The sequence below is a fragment of the Sceloporus undulatus genome, chromosome 4 (assembly GCF_019175285.1).
Source record: "Sceloporus undulatus isolate JIND9_A2432 ecotype Alabama chromosome 4, SceUnd_v1.1, whole genome shotgun sequence".
Classification (NCBI taxonomy): Eukaryota; Metazoa; Chordata; class Lepidosauria; order Squamata; family Phrynosomatidae; genus Sceloporus; species Sceloporus undulatus.
This window is the reverse complement of record NC_056525.1, coordinates 207948118-207965915: the sequence shown is the minus strand read 5'-3', so window position 1 is coordinate 207965915 and position 17798 is coordinate 207948118. Positions and strand designations below refer to the sequence as shown.

Sequence of the window (17798 nt, the reverse complement as noted above, 5' to 3'; positions counted from 1 at the left end):
AGACTTGAGCCTACTTCCTCAGATGCATGGGGTAGAGTGGAAAGTCCAGGACAGATTTATATAGCAGTGTCTGTGTGACAATGTCCATAGGAATGCAAAACTCTGTGCAATGCAATGCTAGAACTTTGGGGACAGAGGGAAAACCCAAATTCTCATTTGGGGAACAGTGCCTTCATTTTGCCACCCTCACTGGGGGACAAGGAAGAAGGAATGATGTTACCTAAAGCCAAGGTTAGTAGATAACCATATGAATGAGTATTGGCATGTAGTATTGGAACAAAATAGAAGATGTGATGAACTGACCAAGAGGTCCCCATCAGGCTTGGGGTTATAATGTGTGTAGTTTGTGACTGGAAACCATTGCCTCTGTTCAACCCACTGCTGATGGACTCCAGTTTGTATACATATATTCCAATTCTGCTGTTTCTCTTTCCAATCTTCCTTATAGGTTTTTTTTTGTTGTTGTTCAAGGACCTCTGTTCTGAGGTCTGAGATGGTACAAGCTCAGTACAAAAGGTACAAACTTATATCTGGAGGCTTTCAGGAGCAGTAATTCATCTTTTCCTTTTTGGTCATCAGAACCTTGGTCTGTGGATTCACAAAAACATTCCTGATTAGCTCCATGTGTCCCCAGGTTGTACTTTGCCCACCCCATCTTTAATGGTGTCTTTATTTATAGATGAGGCTTTCTGTGTTTTTGAGAATACAACCTTACTTTTATTCCTTAGTATGTCATTTGACAAATTCTTTAGTTGGATACACCTAGCTTAACACTTGTCAGATAAAAGAATGCTTGTTCTAAAGTAAAGCCTAGGAGAAAAAAAAATTAAGACTGTGTTCAATGAAAGCACCACTTTATTTGCATGATCTTGAAAGGAAGGACCATTTGCAAAATGAACATTAGTATCAACACAATTCATTGTACTGTCTCATTTCAGAACCTGAGAATGCTCATGCCCCGTTTATGGGATGGAAACTTCAGGAAAGTAAATAGGTGGGCATGTGCAAACAAGCCTGAAAGAGAGGGAAAAGTGAGACGCAGAATCTTTGAAATCTTCTTGTCTAGATGCCATCAGTTAAATCCTTAAAAAGTAAACAGCAATGAACTATCTATATTTGTGTAAGTTAAGGCCTTCCTGGAAGTTTGTTCACATGGAAGGGTGTGTATTGGCATAGAATGGTATAGACTGACAGTTAATGTATAGAAAATATACTTTGAAGTTGACCTGACTGATCCCTATATTTGGTATTCAGCCTTGCTGCAGCTATAATTTAAGCTTCAAATATAAGACCCAAGTTGATTAGACTATTAATCATTCCACCATGACCAAAGCTAACAATGTTTCCTGAGCAGCATGGTTTTTCATTCACTTTTACAAATTAGATGAAAATATCTTTATAGAATTGACCAGGCTGGTGGATATGCTGAGGTATTTATAAAACTGAATGAATATCTATAGTTCATTGTAAATTTGAAAGGAAACAGTTGTAAATATAATACATAGACCATTATTATTATGCTAGATAGGCCTCTGCTTATTCAAAATATTTGTATTCAAGTGTGTTGTCTCCTTTGCTGGTGTTGCTGTGTGTCAGTAAAAGCAGTGTATGTCAGTGTAAATTAATTTACAGGTCTAATATTCAAGTGATTTGGGTGGCCTGAGGCTAATTGGATTAATAGGATGTTCTGTCTACTGAAACACAATGGATCTGATGCAGTTTACATTTAGAAAAATGCAGGGAGAACAAACTAGACAAGATTAGCAATAGCAATAGCATTTACATTTCTTATCAGTGAACTCAGCAGTCTCTAAGGAGTTTACAGTCTGTAAGCCAATTGTCCCCAACAAAGTGGGTACTCATTTTACTGACCTATGAAAGGATGGAAGGCTGAGTCAACCTGGGATCAAACTCACAACCTTGTGGCTGCAGTACTGGCATTTTAACCACTGTGGCACCAGGATTCTTGAAATATCACATTAGTCTGATATTCATCACTTGTACAGTTGGCCCTTCTTATATACTGATTTTTTATACACGGATTCAAGCATCCATGGTTTGAAAATGTTAAAAAAAAGTATAAATTTCAAATATCAAACCTTGATTTTCCATTTTTTATAAGGGACATCATTTTGCTATGTCATTATATGTAATGGGACTTGAGCATCCACAGATTTTGTTATCCATGAAGGATCTTGGAACCAAACCCTAACGTATAACAAGGGCCCACTGTACACAAGAAGAAGTTGGAAAGACTTTCCCCTCCAGCTAGCTCTATTAGTTGAATTGTTGAAAATTCAAATTGATCTTGGTAGATAATCAGGGATCAAACAATAGGACTGGGCTCAGGTTGCTGTAATTTTTTCTGCTGTGATCTGAAACAAAACTTTGAGTTCTGCTTCCATTACTTGCATACCTGTGTACATGCTGAGAATAAAGAAACTGAAGGTAACTTCTTTAAAAATGAATTTTACAATTTACATTCATGTTCTAACAAGTGTAGGTTTTAAATTAATAATGTGTTATTAGGTTTAATGTGTGTAAGGGAGTGTAGGATCATCTATATCAGCGGTTCTCAATCTGTGGGTTGCGACCCCTTTGGGGGTTGAATGATCCTTTCATAGGTGTTGCCTAAGACCATCAGAATACACATATTTCTGATTGTCTCAGGAACCAAAACACATGGTTGGGGGTGACCACAACACATGGAACTGTATTAAAGGGTCAAGGCATTAGGAAGATTGAGAACCACTGATCTATATTGTTTCTGCTCCCCTGACTTTCACATGTTCATATCTGCCTCTATGTACAGAACTCTTGCCAATCTTGTCACTTGCTTATTAGATTTCCTAATCATCCTAATCATGATCTTCTAATAATCTCCTATTATTGTGTGCATCCTTACAAACAGATAATCAGCTATTTCAGAGCAGGAGACCATACATACAGATCTGTAAATTTTATTTCAGCCGCTGCAGAATGTACTTGATTTTGGCATACTTAATAAAAACAATGATGTAAAGGATGAAGAGCATAGTATATTTTTTCAGCTCAGTTTATAGAATTGTGGGATCATAGAGTTGGAAGGGACACCAGGGGCCATCTACTCCAACTCCCTGTCAGTACAGGAATCCACAGCAAAAGCATCCCTGACATGTGGCTGTCCAATGTCTGTTTAAAAAGCTACAGTGATGGAGAGTCCATCCCTTCCGAGAGAAACTATTCCATTGCCAAACAGCTCTTCTTCCTAATGCTTATCCAGAAGCTCCTATCTTGTAATTTGAGTCCATTGTATCTTACATTCTGGAGCCACGGGTGAGGATATCTCCTTCTGTTTTCCACATGACAGTCCTTCAGACATTTTAATATAGCTGTCATAGTTTGTCTGTTAGTCTCTTCTTTGGAATAAATATTCCCAAATCTCTCAAACATTTTTCATTGGGCTTGGCTTCCAGAGCCTTTAACATCTTGGTTACCTTCCTAGGACACATTTCACCTTGCCAATAACTTTTTTTTTAAATTAAAACTTCAGTTTCTTAATAGTCCAGTATTAACAAGTGGGGATGGCAACAAAATACAGTGGGCCCTGTATTTTGACAGCTTGACAACTCCTCAACACCTGATGCCTTCTTGTTATCTAGCGATGGTGCTGTTTTGGCTACTTAAAAAAAGGCAAAGGTTTTCCCTTGACAAGATTGTCTAGTCATGTCTGACTTGCGGAGGGCAGTGCTCATCTCCGTTACTAAGCTGAAGAGGCAGCATTGTCAAAGATGGCTCTGTGATCATGTGGCCAGTGTGACTGCACAGAACACTGTTACCTTCTCACCAGAGTGTTACCTATTTCCTACTTGCATTTGCATGGCTTTGAACTGCTAGGTTAGCAGAAGCTGGGACTAGTGACAGGAGCTCACTCCATCATGAGGCACTTGGGTCTCAAAATGTAGTCCTGAGCTGCAACCGCACTTCAAAAATAACACAGTTTGACATCACTTTAACTGCCATGGCTCAGTGCTATGGAATTCTGGGAATTGTAATTTATTCTGGCACCAAAGCTCTCTGACAGAGAAGGCTGAATGTCTCACAAAACTATAATCCCCAGAATTCCACAGCATCAAGCCAGGGCAATTAGAGCGGTGTCAGACTGGATTATTTCTGCAGTGTGGATGCAGCCCTGTACTCACTGACCTAGAAGTAAACTCCACTGAATTCACTTCCAGATAAATGTGTAAACAATTGTACTACACACACACACACACACACACACACACACTGCAATGTATATTGCAGTATTGCGGTGCAATATTTCTACTGAATAAACTGCAATGTTATTCACTATTTCAAGACTCCACTTGCTCTTAACATCTATTAAATACTTTTGGCAAATAGTTTTACTTGCTTTAAAAGAAAGATAGAGCAACTCGTCCTGTTTTACTGCATGGGAAACACAGCAAAGGCTCCTGTGTCATTTGACTAATTCATATATTATGGCATAACCTTTTGTAGACTTTACTTCATCAAATGTGTAAGAAACCCATGATGCCAGAATAAATTTGTTAGGGCCTTATCACACCACTCATTTATGCTGCATTGTTCCATTTGAAATCTACTTCAGCCATTCTTGTGGAAGTAGCTGATTACTGACGTTCTCTATCACACCCTTTTTGCATTTGCACTTTAATATAGTGGACTCTTTATATCTGTGGGTGTGCTATCCATGGATTTAAGCACCAGTAGACTGCAAGCCCCACTGCTTTCAATAGGGGTGTGTGCATGCGACCATGCACATATCGCGTCCACCATTGAGGACAGTGGGACTAATGTCCCACATTTTTCCTTCTCTGTAGAGGGGTCCAGAACAGATCTCCACAGAGAGGAAGGGCACACTGTACTGTCTGTCATTTACATTATTTTCTCTCTCTGCATGAATATCGTCATTACCAATTTCTGTGCTCCACATCTCACTTCTTGATTGGTTTGTCTAATTTTTTAAAAAACAGTTTGTAGCCATAATAGTGCAATACCTCTATGATGCCATTACTATCAATCACGCCATCCCTTGCCATCTTTATTTCTTTCTCCTTCAAAGAGAATAGAGACTGCAATATGTTTTGTCTTCCATGTTTGGCCTTTAAAAAAAAGTATTGCATAATAGCACAATAATGTTATGACATCATAACTGTATAATGGACTTGTGCACATGGAAGCCAATAACTCTTTTCCCCAGATACAGGGGATCATGAAACACTGCCCTAAAAGGTATTTGTGCATATTGAAGTCAATAACTCTGCTTCCTAGAAGTAGGGAATCACAAAGCACTGTCCAAAAAGGGGCTTGTGCACCTGGAAATCAGTAACATGCTTCCCCCCAAGACACATACACATATGTAGGGGATCATGAAGCACTGTTCTCCACTTGCAGTGAGCAGTGACTTCCATGTGCATAAGCCCATTTGGACAGTACTTGCAGACAGCAGTTATGGATTTCCATGTGCACAAGCCCCTCAGCTTCCTCTCTCACACTGTAGGTGGTTTGAGGCTTCTTTGGTAGAGATATCCTTCGGGATCCTTTAGGGTGGGACACACTCACACCACACCCACTAATGGATAATTTGTGGAACAATGTGCTATGAGACATCCACACCCAAACTGGTTACTGAATTGTTGCAGGAAAGAGGTCATTACATGATTATTTCCAGTGTGGAAAACCCCTCTATGTTTTCAATGATGCTGCAGTACAACAGTGCCTGGAGAGCAATGACATCATATGAAAAGTCTGACACAAAAATGGGACTAATGCATTGCTATGATGGAATAACTGTATGGTGTGATTATGTTCTTAGGAGTTTATCAAATGGGACGGGAGGCTCTCAATTTTGAAAGAGAAGATAGCAAGGTCAATTCGAAAATTCACGCAATTATGTGATTACGTATCACACCTTAAATTCACTGTAATGGCCTCCCCGAACATGACCCAGATTCTGTGCAAATTAAGCCATCACATCGGTGGGTTCTTAATTGTGAACTGGCACCCTTGAGCATGCTCAGTGAGACTCCAGATGACTGGAGCATAGCATATTTAGGCAAGTGAGAGAGAGGAACCAAGGAACCCCACAATTTACAAAAGAGGTTGGGGTGGGGTGGGACGGGAAGAATGGTTGAAAGAACATGCTCTATTCACGTTAAAACGGGCATATATTCACTTTTGTTATGTTAAAATGTGAATATAATGGTTATCCAATAGCTCCAAGTCCATGCCTCTTAATTAGCAGGCAGCAGCCCCCCTCAGCAATGCTGAAGGACAAGCGGAAGCAAAATTGAAGCAGAATTACAGCGTGGCCTCATGGGAACCCCCCCTTCCAGATTTTTTTTGGGGGGGGAAATGAGGACCAAAGGAGACATGCACATCACACCAAACAACAGCGTACTGAGTGCAAAGTTGCCTAAGAGTAGGGTTCGCTAGTTCACTGAATTTACTCAACTGTGGATTGACACGTGATTGCATTCGGAGTGCGTTCGGACTGCCAGTGATCGCGTGTGGTGACCTTTTGCACAATAACGTGAATACGCATGATTGCATTCAGGATGACACTAGATTATACTTCCCATTTCAGTCATGTGATATCCTCCTTAGTTTTTTAAAGTGCAACAAAGCCCTGTGAATTTTGCTACAAAAGAGCAATGAGTCTTATTTATCCCTCTCAAAGTTGCTTCCTCACAATGTTATTCTGCAAAACAAATCAAATTAAAATCATGCGCTCTGCCTGGAACTTGGCAGATGAGATAAAGTCTGGAATCCTGCTGGTGTCTTATGCATGCATAAGTTCTCCTATGGAAATGGGGTTTTTTGTCTAATGCGGAATGTCCACATTCATTTCAAGGTTGTGGAAATGAACTTTCATGTGTGGTACCTTTATACATGGTGGACACGCATCAATTTGTGCCTTGGGTTATACATTGATCTGCGCACTGAATTCTACAGTCTTGCTCTCCAGTGCATGGCTGTGCAAAAAAATCAGTGCATAATTCTGCATGGGGAGATTTATGGTATGCGACCACAATGTAGGAACTCAGCCAGTAAATACAGAAAAATAAATATATAAATGTAATGTAAATTCCTCCCAACCTTTCAAGCAGGTAGGAATGATTGAATCTCCTGGACTATTGTAGAGGCAAGGTTGAATTTCTAGTGGGAAAAAAGAATGAAAGAAAAAAAATGAAAGAGATGCTTACAGTGACATCACTTGGGAGGTGCAGGGTGTGTGGACCGCACATCGTGATACCCTAGGGTTGGCACCTCAGGTGAACACTGCAGCCATTTCTGCTCAAATTTGGTCCCTTTAAAATACCGAAGAGATGGTGTGAGTGTGAAGAAACTCTGTGAGAGGAGAAAGGAGAGGTCCCAGGTTTTTTTTAAACATTATTTTAAAATTTTCATAAAAACATAACATCTTACCAAATGTTCACATGAAACTATGTATGTGTAAATACAGTGGTCCCTCCACATTTACTGGGCTTAGAGGTGAAGGACCCCCATGAATATGGAAAAACTGCAAACAAAAAACCACTATTCTTTTTACCCTAAGAGAGCCCATCTCTAGGAATCTCCAAGTCTTCTGGTGCAACTCTGTGTTCCACAGCTGATCATAGACTCATGCTGGAGGACTACAAACACCTAGAGAAGTGTTCTTTTCTAGGAACATCTAGTTTCTCCAGCGCAACTCTATGGCCAACTTCTGGCAGTGTTGTGCTGGAAGACTTAGATATTACTAGAGCGAATATGTTGATCAAACCCACAAATAATCAAATCTGGAAAATCAAAGCCGCAAATGTGGAGGGCCAACTGTACATTTAGTCTGTGAGTATAATCTTGTAATTTAAAGGTATAATTTATACCTTTAAATACCTATATAATTTACTAGTTGTTTATTTCACAATTATTAATATGACAGTCAGTGATATATGGGGATTATGATTTATGAGTAGTAGCAGTGCAAAAAAAAAACATTCCTAAGGATTTTTTATGTGTAGTATGGGAGGAGCTCAATGTGGGGGTGACACCATGAGTTACTGCACTGGATGATGCCAATGGATACTTGGGTGTGTGTGTATGATTCAAATCTGGTGGGAAAACCTCTCCCCAGGAGAGGAGTTCTGTACTCTCTTCACCTGTTCAGGGGATACTTCATACAACACCAGGGTGACCATAATCCCTACATTTCATCCTTCTGTCTAGGAGGAATTCCAAAATATCCTCCATTTTGAGCAGGACTAAGAAGCATGAACATATTATTATTATTATTATTATTATTATTATTATTATTATTATTATATTTTTTGCTTTTCTTTGGTCATGTCCTCAATTTCCCCTGAAAGTCCTTCATTTTGTGGTGCCTTATCCTCCTTTGCAGTTAGAGGACATCTGGTCACCCTAGTTCAGGGGCTCCTTCATGCAAGAGAAAATGCACATATCCCAGTCTTCCCACTCTCATCCTCTCCTTCAAAGGTGACCAGATGTTTTAAACCACAAAGGAGAAAGTGCCACAAAATGCAGGACATTCAAGAAAAATGGAGGACATGACCACAGGAAAAACAAAAAGAGTCCTATAAATTTACTCCTATAAATGAAATGCCTCCTAGATGGAAGAAGGTTGAAATGGAGGACAGGTCCTGGAATAAGGAGGACGTCTGGTCACCCTGTCCTCACTGCCAAGGTGGACAAGGCACCACAAAAAAATGTAGGACCTCATATTAAAACTATCTATGAATCTTCCTCACTTTCCATTTTCTTCTGATATTTGTTAATATAAACCTTTCTCTCAAATACAGCAAACAATACATTTATCACATAATTATTGTGACCAAAGGAAGAACAGGTCTTCCAGAAATATGTAATTTGGTGTTTATCTTCCTTTTACTTTCTGTTAATCTGTTTGTTATCATTCATTCCAGATCTATAACCCAATTTTGTCCCCATTTGGTTTTTTTAAGTAATTGATCAAAGGGTTCCAATCTCTCTTAAGGCTTTCAAGAGGTCTTTTTTTTTTGTAATGACTGTGTTAATGTATCAATTTCCATTCAATTATATACTTTCAATAACCAATCTTTTATGTCTGGTGTTGTTATTTTCTTTCCATTTTGCTGTGTATATTAATCTAGCTGCTGTGGTCAAGTAAAATCTTAATTTGCCATAAAAAAACTAAGACCCTAACATATAAAAGAGGAATATTTCCGTGTGATGTTTTCTGCGTCTTTTTGGATAAATTAATTCTGTGCAAGTGTGAACCAGATGCGGATTGGAATCGATTTATATTTGCCCTTCGACCGGCTGGAGAGGGTCCATTTTGAATCAATTCATTTGTCAGTGTGAACCACAAGTGGGTTATTTTACAAGGGAGGGGGGGGGAATGTGATCAGGGCAAATGTAATGGGAACCACACTCCGCTGTCAAATTGCTCCATCGATTCGGATTGCAAACCGATTTATTCGTAAGTGGGAATGAAGCCCATAAGAATCCCTGCTTCTGAGTCCTGCTCCAAAGGGAAGAGCTTTTTGGAACTCCTCCTGGACAAGGAGGCTGAAATGGAGGCAAAACAAACAAACAAATAAAGGAAGGCCAGGTCTGGTGACTTTGGATAAATGTCTCCCCAAAGTTAGACCCCCTCAGAATCCCAGGGCATCTCTGCGCTTTGAAGGCACCCCTTTTAGGGAGGCACTTTTCCTTTACAAGAAATAAATAAATCTTTATTTATTGATAATAAGTACCATCTTACATACATACATATCACACCGCATATAGTTATAAAAATTAAACTAAAATAGGTTCTATTCTAGAAATTCAGACTTTTTAAGTATCTAACTGGGAACGATCTTTCTCATTTGAGTTGTCCTCTATTGGCTATAACATTTTATTGATAATTTTTCCTTTTATAAAAGTAATTGACAAAAAGAGATGTTGGCTTTCCCACTAAAAATGGTACCTTTGAGCCATTATCATTCACGGTCTTACATGCGCTCTCTTCACGGTCGGTAACCGTTCTGCTTTAAACTTGTGGAGAGATCTCTTCCTGAGGGAGCGTGTGAACTGGTCCAGTTCTGGACACTAGTCCAAGATCTTTCCAAGCCATTCTGATCCTGGAGGTGCCCCCCTCTCACTTTCCCACACAGGCACTTTCCCATCCTCTCCTGCTGGGCCTGGAGGGAAGGAGGAGGTCAGCAGAGGTGGCTGAAGAGAGAGAGAGAGAGAGAGGCGGCCCAGAGGCTGTCCCTCTCTGCCCTGGAGGCTCTTGGGCTGCTCTCCCTCTGCCAGCCCTCTCTCCTCCTCCTCCTCCTCCTGGCTGGCCCTGGAGCATCCCTCCTTTCCTTTCCCTCCAGCAGAGCCCCGCAATCCCTCCTCGCTCGCTGCAGCCGGGAGAGAGAGGGGCGCCCTCCTTTTGGCGCCTTTTTTCAATTGGTGTGTGACTGAGGGGTCTCCTCTGTCTTCTGGACTTGGCACTGAAAGCCTTCTTCTCTGCCTCTCCATGGCCCACAGAAGGTGGGCAGGGTAAGAAGGTGGGCAGCAGGGAAAAGAGTCCAGGGGAGAGCCTGCCAGGGGCCTTGCTTATCCCCCTCTTCTGCCCTCCTCTGCAGGGAGATGGGGAGCCTGGCTTTTGGGGTGCTGCAGGCGCTGCTGCTGCTGCTGCTAGCACTGGCTCGCTGTGCCAGGGCTGGCTGTGCTGCAGAAGGGCGCTGCTGCCCAGGCAAGGAGCCCAGCTGTGCCAGCACCGGTTGGCGCCTCAGCCGAGCCTATGGCACCTGCTACTGCGACGAGGAGTGCCAGCGGACGGGAGACTGCTGCTACGACTACGCCCAGGTGTGCCCAGGTAGGGATGCCATGGAAGGAAGGGGGAGCCCTGGCCCTGGGAGGAAGGGGCTGCCAGGCTCCCAAGGGGGGCTTCCTCCTGCCCTCAGCCTCCTCTGCGCAAATCTGGCCAAGAAAACCCCCTGATACTCCTCCTCCTTCGGGTCGCCAGGAGTGACCTGCAACAAAACCGATTCAGTATGCCAGGTTTAGAAGCATGCTCTTCACTCTGGGAAAGATTTCTGGTGCATGGCAGGGGAGGGAGGGTTGGGCTGCATGACCCTTGTGGTCTATTTCGACTCAAGCAAAGAGGAGGGGGGGGGGGGCTTGTACAAGTCACACTCTCTCAGCCTCAGCGGAAGGTAAGGGCAAATCAGTGCAACACCAGTCAAGCTATGGGGATGTATTTATACTGATTTCCAATCGGAAGTCGACAGCATTCATGGCCAGCATCCATCGTTTCTTGTGGTTTATTTGGGGGCTATGTGGCCCTGTTCTAGAAGAGTTTCTTCCTGACGTTTCATCAGCATCTGTGGCTGGCATTTTCAGATAATGCCAGCCACAGATGTTGGCAAAACATCAGGAAGAAACTCTTCTAGAACAGGGCCACATAGCCCCCCCAAAACCTCACCAAAAACTATGTATTTATAGTATTTGCTACAGTAGGTACAGCGGTAGCATTGTGGTTTGAGAGTTGGAGTAGGACTCAGCTTGAGTCCCTGCTCAGCCATGAGCTTGGGCAAGTCACACTCTCTCAGCCTCAGGAGAAGGCAAGGGCAAATCAGTGCAACGCCAGCCAAGCTAACTGCATTTATACTATTTGCCACAGTAGCTACAGCAGTAGCATTGTGGTTTGAGAGTTGGATTATTATTATTATTATTATTATTATTATTATTATTATTATTATTACTATGTTTATTTATACCCTGCCTTCCTCCCAGCACAGGGATACAAGGCAGCTAGGACTCTGGAGACCAGGGGATGATTCCCAGCTCAGCCATGAAACCCACTGGCTCACCACTGGGTCACTTTGGGCAAGCCACATGTTTTCAGCCTCAGGGAAAGGCAAGGGCCAGCCTCCTCTGAACAAATCTGGCCAAGAAAACCCCCTGATACTCCTCCTTAGGGCCGCCATACGTTGGAAATGACTGGAAGACACACAGCAAAGGTGTGTGTGTGGGGGGGGGGGGAGAGGCTTGTGCAAGTCACACTCTCTCAGTCTCAGGGGAAGGCAAGGGCAAATCAGCACAATGCCAGTCAAACTAATTGCATTTATACTATTTGCCACAGTAGCCACAATAGTAGTGTTGTGGTTTGAGAGTTGGACCAGGGCTCTGGAGACCAGGGTTTGATTCCCAGCCCAGCCATGAAACCCACTGGGTCACCTTGGGCAAGTCACATGTTCTCAGCCTCAGGGGAGTTTATCACACAGCAGTTTATCCCTTGAATATCGGGTAATTACGCGTATCCATTTCACCCAATGTCGCACAAAACCTGCCATTAAAGTGGTCACAAAGAAGCATTAATGCGCATCTTTTTACTTTCAGGATTTCAGCGACAATGCATTTCCAATATCACTTTATTTGCACAATTGTGTGTAATAATCATTTGCACAATTACTCACCATTTTCACTTCATTTGCAGGATGCTTTAAATGTGCTTTCATCTCTCTTTAATGCCAAAATTAGCCCCATTGTGATAAACTCCAGGAAAGGCAAGGGCCAACCTCCTCTGACAACCTCCTCTGAACAAATCTTGCCAAGAAAACCCCATGATAGCATTAGTGTCACCATAAGTCAGAAACGACTTGAAGGCACACAACAACAACAAAAAAGGTGGATGACTTTGGCAAGTTAACACTCTCTCCGCCTCAGGGGAAGGCAATGGCCAACCTCCTCTGAACAAATCTTGCCAAGAAGATTCCACCTTCTTGGAATCTTTAGGAAGAGCAATTAGGCTCAAAAGTGCTGCAAGATCTCTTTACAGGTGATACGATGGTAGTGGTGGAGAGTGGTGGAGTTTTCTTCTTTAGAGGTTTTTAAAAAGAGTCTGGATGGCCTTCTTTTGGGGATGCTTTGATTGTGAGTTCCTACATGGCAGGGGTTGGACTAGATGGCTCTTGGGGTCTCTTCCAATTCTATGATTCTAAGAAAACCCCATGATAGGTTCACCTTAGGGTTGCTGTAAGTCAGAAATGACTTGAAGGCACACAGCACACACCCCACCCCCACCAAGCTGACTTCAACTTATGGCAACCTTATGAATGAGAGATGTCCAACTGGCTCTATTATTATGAGATCACTGAAACAGAAGAGATGGATATCAGCATACTAGCAGAAAGCTTGACATTTCTATTTAAAAAAAAAAAGACTTTAAAAATGTCTAATGGGAGGAGCATCATTAGAGGTGTGTGTGTGTGTGTGGGGGGGGGGTGCTGATCGCACCAGGTAACACCCTAAGGGAAGGGTGACACCGTTGGTTCCCCAAACCAGTGGTGTCATTAGGTTTGGTGTCATGGCATTGAGCCTTGGCAGTTCAAGAGGTGCCAACCTGGATTACAACTGCAGTGTAGATGCAGCCTCATAGCTGTGGTGTCACTAGGGTTGAGGTCACCAGGTGCGGTAACTCATGGTGTCAATTCCCTGCCCCATTGACTTTCTCCCCTACCACGCCATACAGAACCCATAGGAATGTTTTTGTACGTACTAATGTTACTTGTAAATAATAATTCCTGCATATCACTAAATGTACAGTCAATAGTTGTGACATAAAAGAACTAGCAAAAGCAAGATAAAAGTTTTTTGTTTAAGTAGGCATTTAATACTGTATATATAATCATGCCAGGGTGGCTTTTGTGGGGGTGGGTGGGGGTGTATTGAGTGTACCTTTAGATCCTTTGTATATTTTAATGTGGTATCATATTTTTTAAGATGGTTTTAACTGTATTGAATTTTTATTGTAATGTTTAAAAAACTTTTTTAAAAATCTGTCAGCCACCTTGGGCCCCTTCTGGGAGAAAGGTGGCATACAAATGAAATAATATTTATCCGGTCATGTCCTACATATCATCCTTTAGTCAAGGAGGACTTCAGAAATTTCCTTTATTTTGAACATGATTAAGAAGCATGACTTTTTATTTATATGAGTGTTTTTATTTTGTTGTATGTCCTACATTTTTGTGGAGCTTTGTGCTCCTTTGCAGTTAGGATATCTGGTCATCCTGCATTTATCTGCGAGAGAGCTCTGGTGCCACCACAAACTATAATTCCCAGAATCCCATAGCACTGAGCCGTGGCCAGTGTGACCAGATGTTATAAACACAGAGGAGGACAAGGCACTGCAAAATGTAGGACATTCAAGAAAAACAGAGAACATGACCAAAAAAAGAAAATATATATTTGTATAAATATAAATGTATGCTTCTTTATCATTCTAAAAAAGGAGGACATTCTGAAATACCTCCTGGACAGAAGGTTTAAATGTAGGACATGCCCTGGAAAAGGAGGGTGTCTGGTCCCCCTGAGTTTCTCTGTAGGTTGACGCCTAGTAAGCTGCAATAAATGCCAAACAGGTCCTCACTGCCAACTTCACTGCTATTAAAACTTCAGCCCAATGTTGGGCTCCTTCCCAACCTTTGCTTTGACCATCCCTCTGTCCCATCTGATCCTCCCAAGGGACTTTGTAAAAAAAGCATTATATAAAGCATACAAAAAACTTACTTTCCTGGTTTTTATTTTATACGGGAAATCCAGCTGAGAAACAAAATGCAAGGAAGTGACTCAGGGAGACATTTATTTGGAGGCTTTGAAACTCAAGAGACCAGAATATTGAATTCTTTTGAAAATTGTATCAAATGTAAAGGATATGAGGGCACTGCAGAGACCCTTTCTGGATTAGTGTTCTGCAAAAATATCCTTCATAAACGTTTGCTTTCTTTTCCTAACACCAGAGAATAATGTAGAAGTCTGCTTGAATTGTTAGGGGAGAGGTAGGGGGTCACAATGAAATCTAAAAGCTCACACCATGGCACCCCTTAAGTTTTAGTGAAATCGTAGCCCCACCACCACAAGATTTGTAGCTTTTTTCAGATCTGTAATTGGTCAATTCAAAAGGTGAAACTAGCAGGCCCCAACTGCTCTTCCCAGTAATTGATATACTTCTCAGTGAATATTAAAATCCTGTCCAGACCTATTTTAGGCTTTTTATGCTACAAACACATACACACACATATACACATTTTCATGGTACAATCAAAACTAAGATTTTTTATTTAATGGTAGTTTTTGTGGACTGATGGCCATTTCAGATGCCAGTGGGTTGCAGTCCATGAAACCTTGGGCCAAGTAAAATTTGCTAGTCTCCAAGGTGCCACACCTTGATGAGAGATGAAAGGCCCTCTTACACAGCGTGCTAAATATTGCTAATTGCTGTGCTAATGTGTGGGTTTTAATGATATATGTTTTAACTTTGTTTTAATTTTTTCTGAATGTTTAATTGTGTTTTAACTTTTGTATTTTATGGATTTTTAACAATGTTATTTAATTGTTATAAACCACTTTGAGTCCCAATCTTGAAAAAAGTGAGATAGAAATAAATACAACAACAACAACTTTACTTTCGTTGTGTTTGCTGCAACAGAGAAAAATGGCTACCCCTTTGGAAATTTTTGATATAACAGCTGGAGCCAGAGTCTGAAAGCCAGACAGCCATGTCTTCCCAGCTTTGAGACACACATCCCACCTCAATTTTGGAGGTTACCTTGATTTCTCTTTTTAAATTATTTATTTATTAATTTTCATACAAACAGTCATATTCACAACCAAAGCAAACAGAAGAAGAAGAAAAAAGAGAGAGAAATGGGAAAAATATACATATAAATAAAGCAAAAGTTAAAAAACAATATTGAAACACTAAACTAAAGCACTAAACACAAACTAATCACGCTAAATACTGACTAAAATACAAAAGGACTCTGAACTCAGTATCCAAACTGTAATGAAAGAAGAAAAAAAACAAACCCGAAAGAATAAATATATCATTCTAGCATTACAGATCCAACTAAATAAACTTACTAGAGTTACTAATAAACATAACCACAGATTATTACATCATGAGAGTTCTTATTGTTCAAAAAGTCCATATATGGTGAAGTGGATATTTGTTGGAGATATATAGAAAAGCTATATTATAAAGCTAATGGTTTCCAGTTTTTCAAAAAGTCTTCAGTTAATTCATCCTTTAAGACCTACATTAATTTGGCAATTTGGGCTATTTCCACAACCTTAACAATCCATTATTCAGTTGACATTGCTTTGGTGTGTTTCCAAGTTTGAGCAAACAGTGCTTTTGCAACTGTTATTGTATATCAAAGAAGTAGCCCATTTACTATCCAATTATTTACCCATAATTCCTAGCAAAAACATTTCTGGTGATATTGCAAAATCTACCTTTACATTGTTTGAATTAACAACTTTGATTCCGCTTTTGAATGCTTTTTTTTTGTTTTGTTTTGCTCAGCTGGTTAAAAAGGAGCAGGTGTAAGAGGATGTCTGTTAAATTTGAACCCTGGAGGTCCACAGTCCTAAAAGATAAATAGAAAGACCACTTATTTCTATTTAAAGCGATATTCATTTCTGACTTCCCTCTTGTGATGTGTAAGCTTAACTCATTTGCTTGAATGGCTTGGAGCTGTCTGCTCTGCAGGCATCTTGGACGGATGCACTGGGTTTCTTTCTGCTCTGTTTGATGCATTTTGGAATGGATTATGTGGATTAATCTGTGGAGTATGGAGGGAGGCTGCAGTGGGGAAAATCCTGCCTCAGGGTGGAAAGATGGATTTGATGATCGGTTGCTCATGGGATCATATGAGTAGGAAAAAATTTATATCAGAAGTGACATTTAGAATAATTTAAAGGAAGAATTACAGTTTTAAAGGCAAACATTGGATCTGTAGCCCCAGGTTTAGCTCATAATGCTAATACAGGGGCATTTGCCAATGAGAATAGTTCAACTAGAGATGATGCTTAACTCTCTCACAGGTGCTCTGCAGCAAACTCTTCTTCAAACCCTTTTAATTCATTATCTTGTCATCCACTTCTGAGAACAGAAATGTCTAGAAAGTGTGGGGGAAACATGAAGAAGTGTGGAAAAGAATGAGTAAATAGAGGAAGTTTTAAATATCCCTTTCTTTTTTTTCAATTCTACCTTGCCAAAAAAGCCCTTGTGGCATGCCTTAAAATGAACCACCTGTTGTATAGGAGTCCCTTGTTAGTGTCTCTCTCTCTCTCTCTCTCAATTGTATTTGTATTTTTTTGGAATACAGATCCAAGAATCCCTCAGCCGCCTGGGGAGCTATAGTCCAAAAACATAAACTTTTCTAGTTCTGATTGTGTTAGCTGTTTCTTGACTATGTAATGTAATCACGGATTTAAAAAGTTACTGGCCCTGCTGACTGGACAATTTTTGGAAATGCAGTGTAAAAAAAAAAGTAACATGTTCATACTCTGATAAGATCTCTTTTGAAGCATTGCATTGTAATGGTGGCTAAGAGATGCCTGAACAGAATATGGCCTATTGTTATAAAGTACAGACCTTGCCTCTCTTTACTTATCACTTCCCAGACTTTCCTGCACTGGCCACTGATTCAAGTACATGAATGTTGGCATGCTTTAAATTTGGCTAGACCTCAAGGGGCAGCTGAAGAATGAAAGGACTATATTAGTGGAGCAGGCATGCTGGGACAATTTGTGTCTTTGGAAGCATTGGGAAAGTAGAAAAATAACTTGATTTGGCAGATAACAAATACAGGTTTATAGTATTGGTATGAAGTATGTTTTTTCTGAGGGCCTAATTGACAAACTGGAGAGGGTCCAGAGGAGGGCAACCAAATTGGTGACGTGTCTGGAAACCATGCCTTAAGAAGAGAGATTTAGGGAGCTGGGGATGTTTAGCCTGGAGAAGA

General features: G+C 40.9%; 1 protein-coding gene across 2 annotated transcripts in view; it reads left to right on the top strand.

Moving 5' to 3' along the window:
• The first annotated feature begins 10344 nt into the window (after window positions 1–10344).
• The window catches only part of SBSPON (somatomedin B and thrombospondin type 1 domain containing), a 21493-nt gene continuing 14039 nt past the window's right edge, over window positions 10345–17798 (top strand). The window contains exons 1-2 of one of the 2 annotated variants that reach the window (XM_042461545.1): window positions 10345–10530; window positions 10626–10858. In XM_042461545.1, the coding sequence (XP_042317479.1) occupies window positions 10517–10530; window positions 10626–10858 (247 nt within the window). In that variant the 5' untranslated portion in view covers window positions 10345–10516. Of the gene's footprint in view, window positions 10540–10625; window positions 10859–17798 lie in introns of both variants that reach the window. The other variant, XM_042461544.1, reaches the window with a different exon arrangement.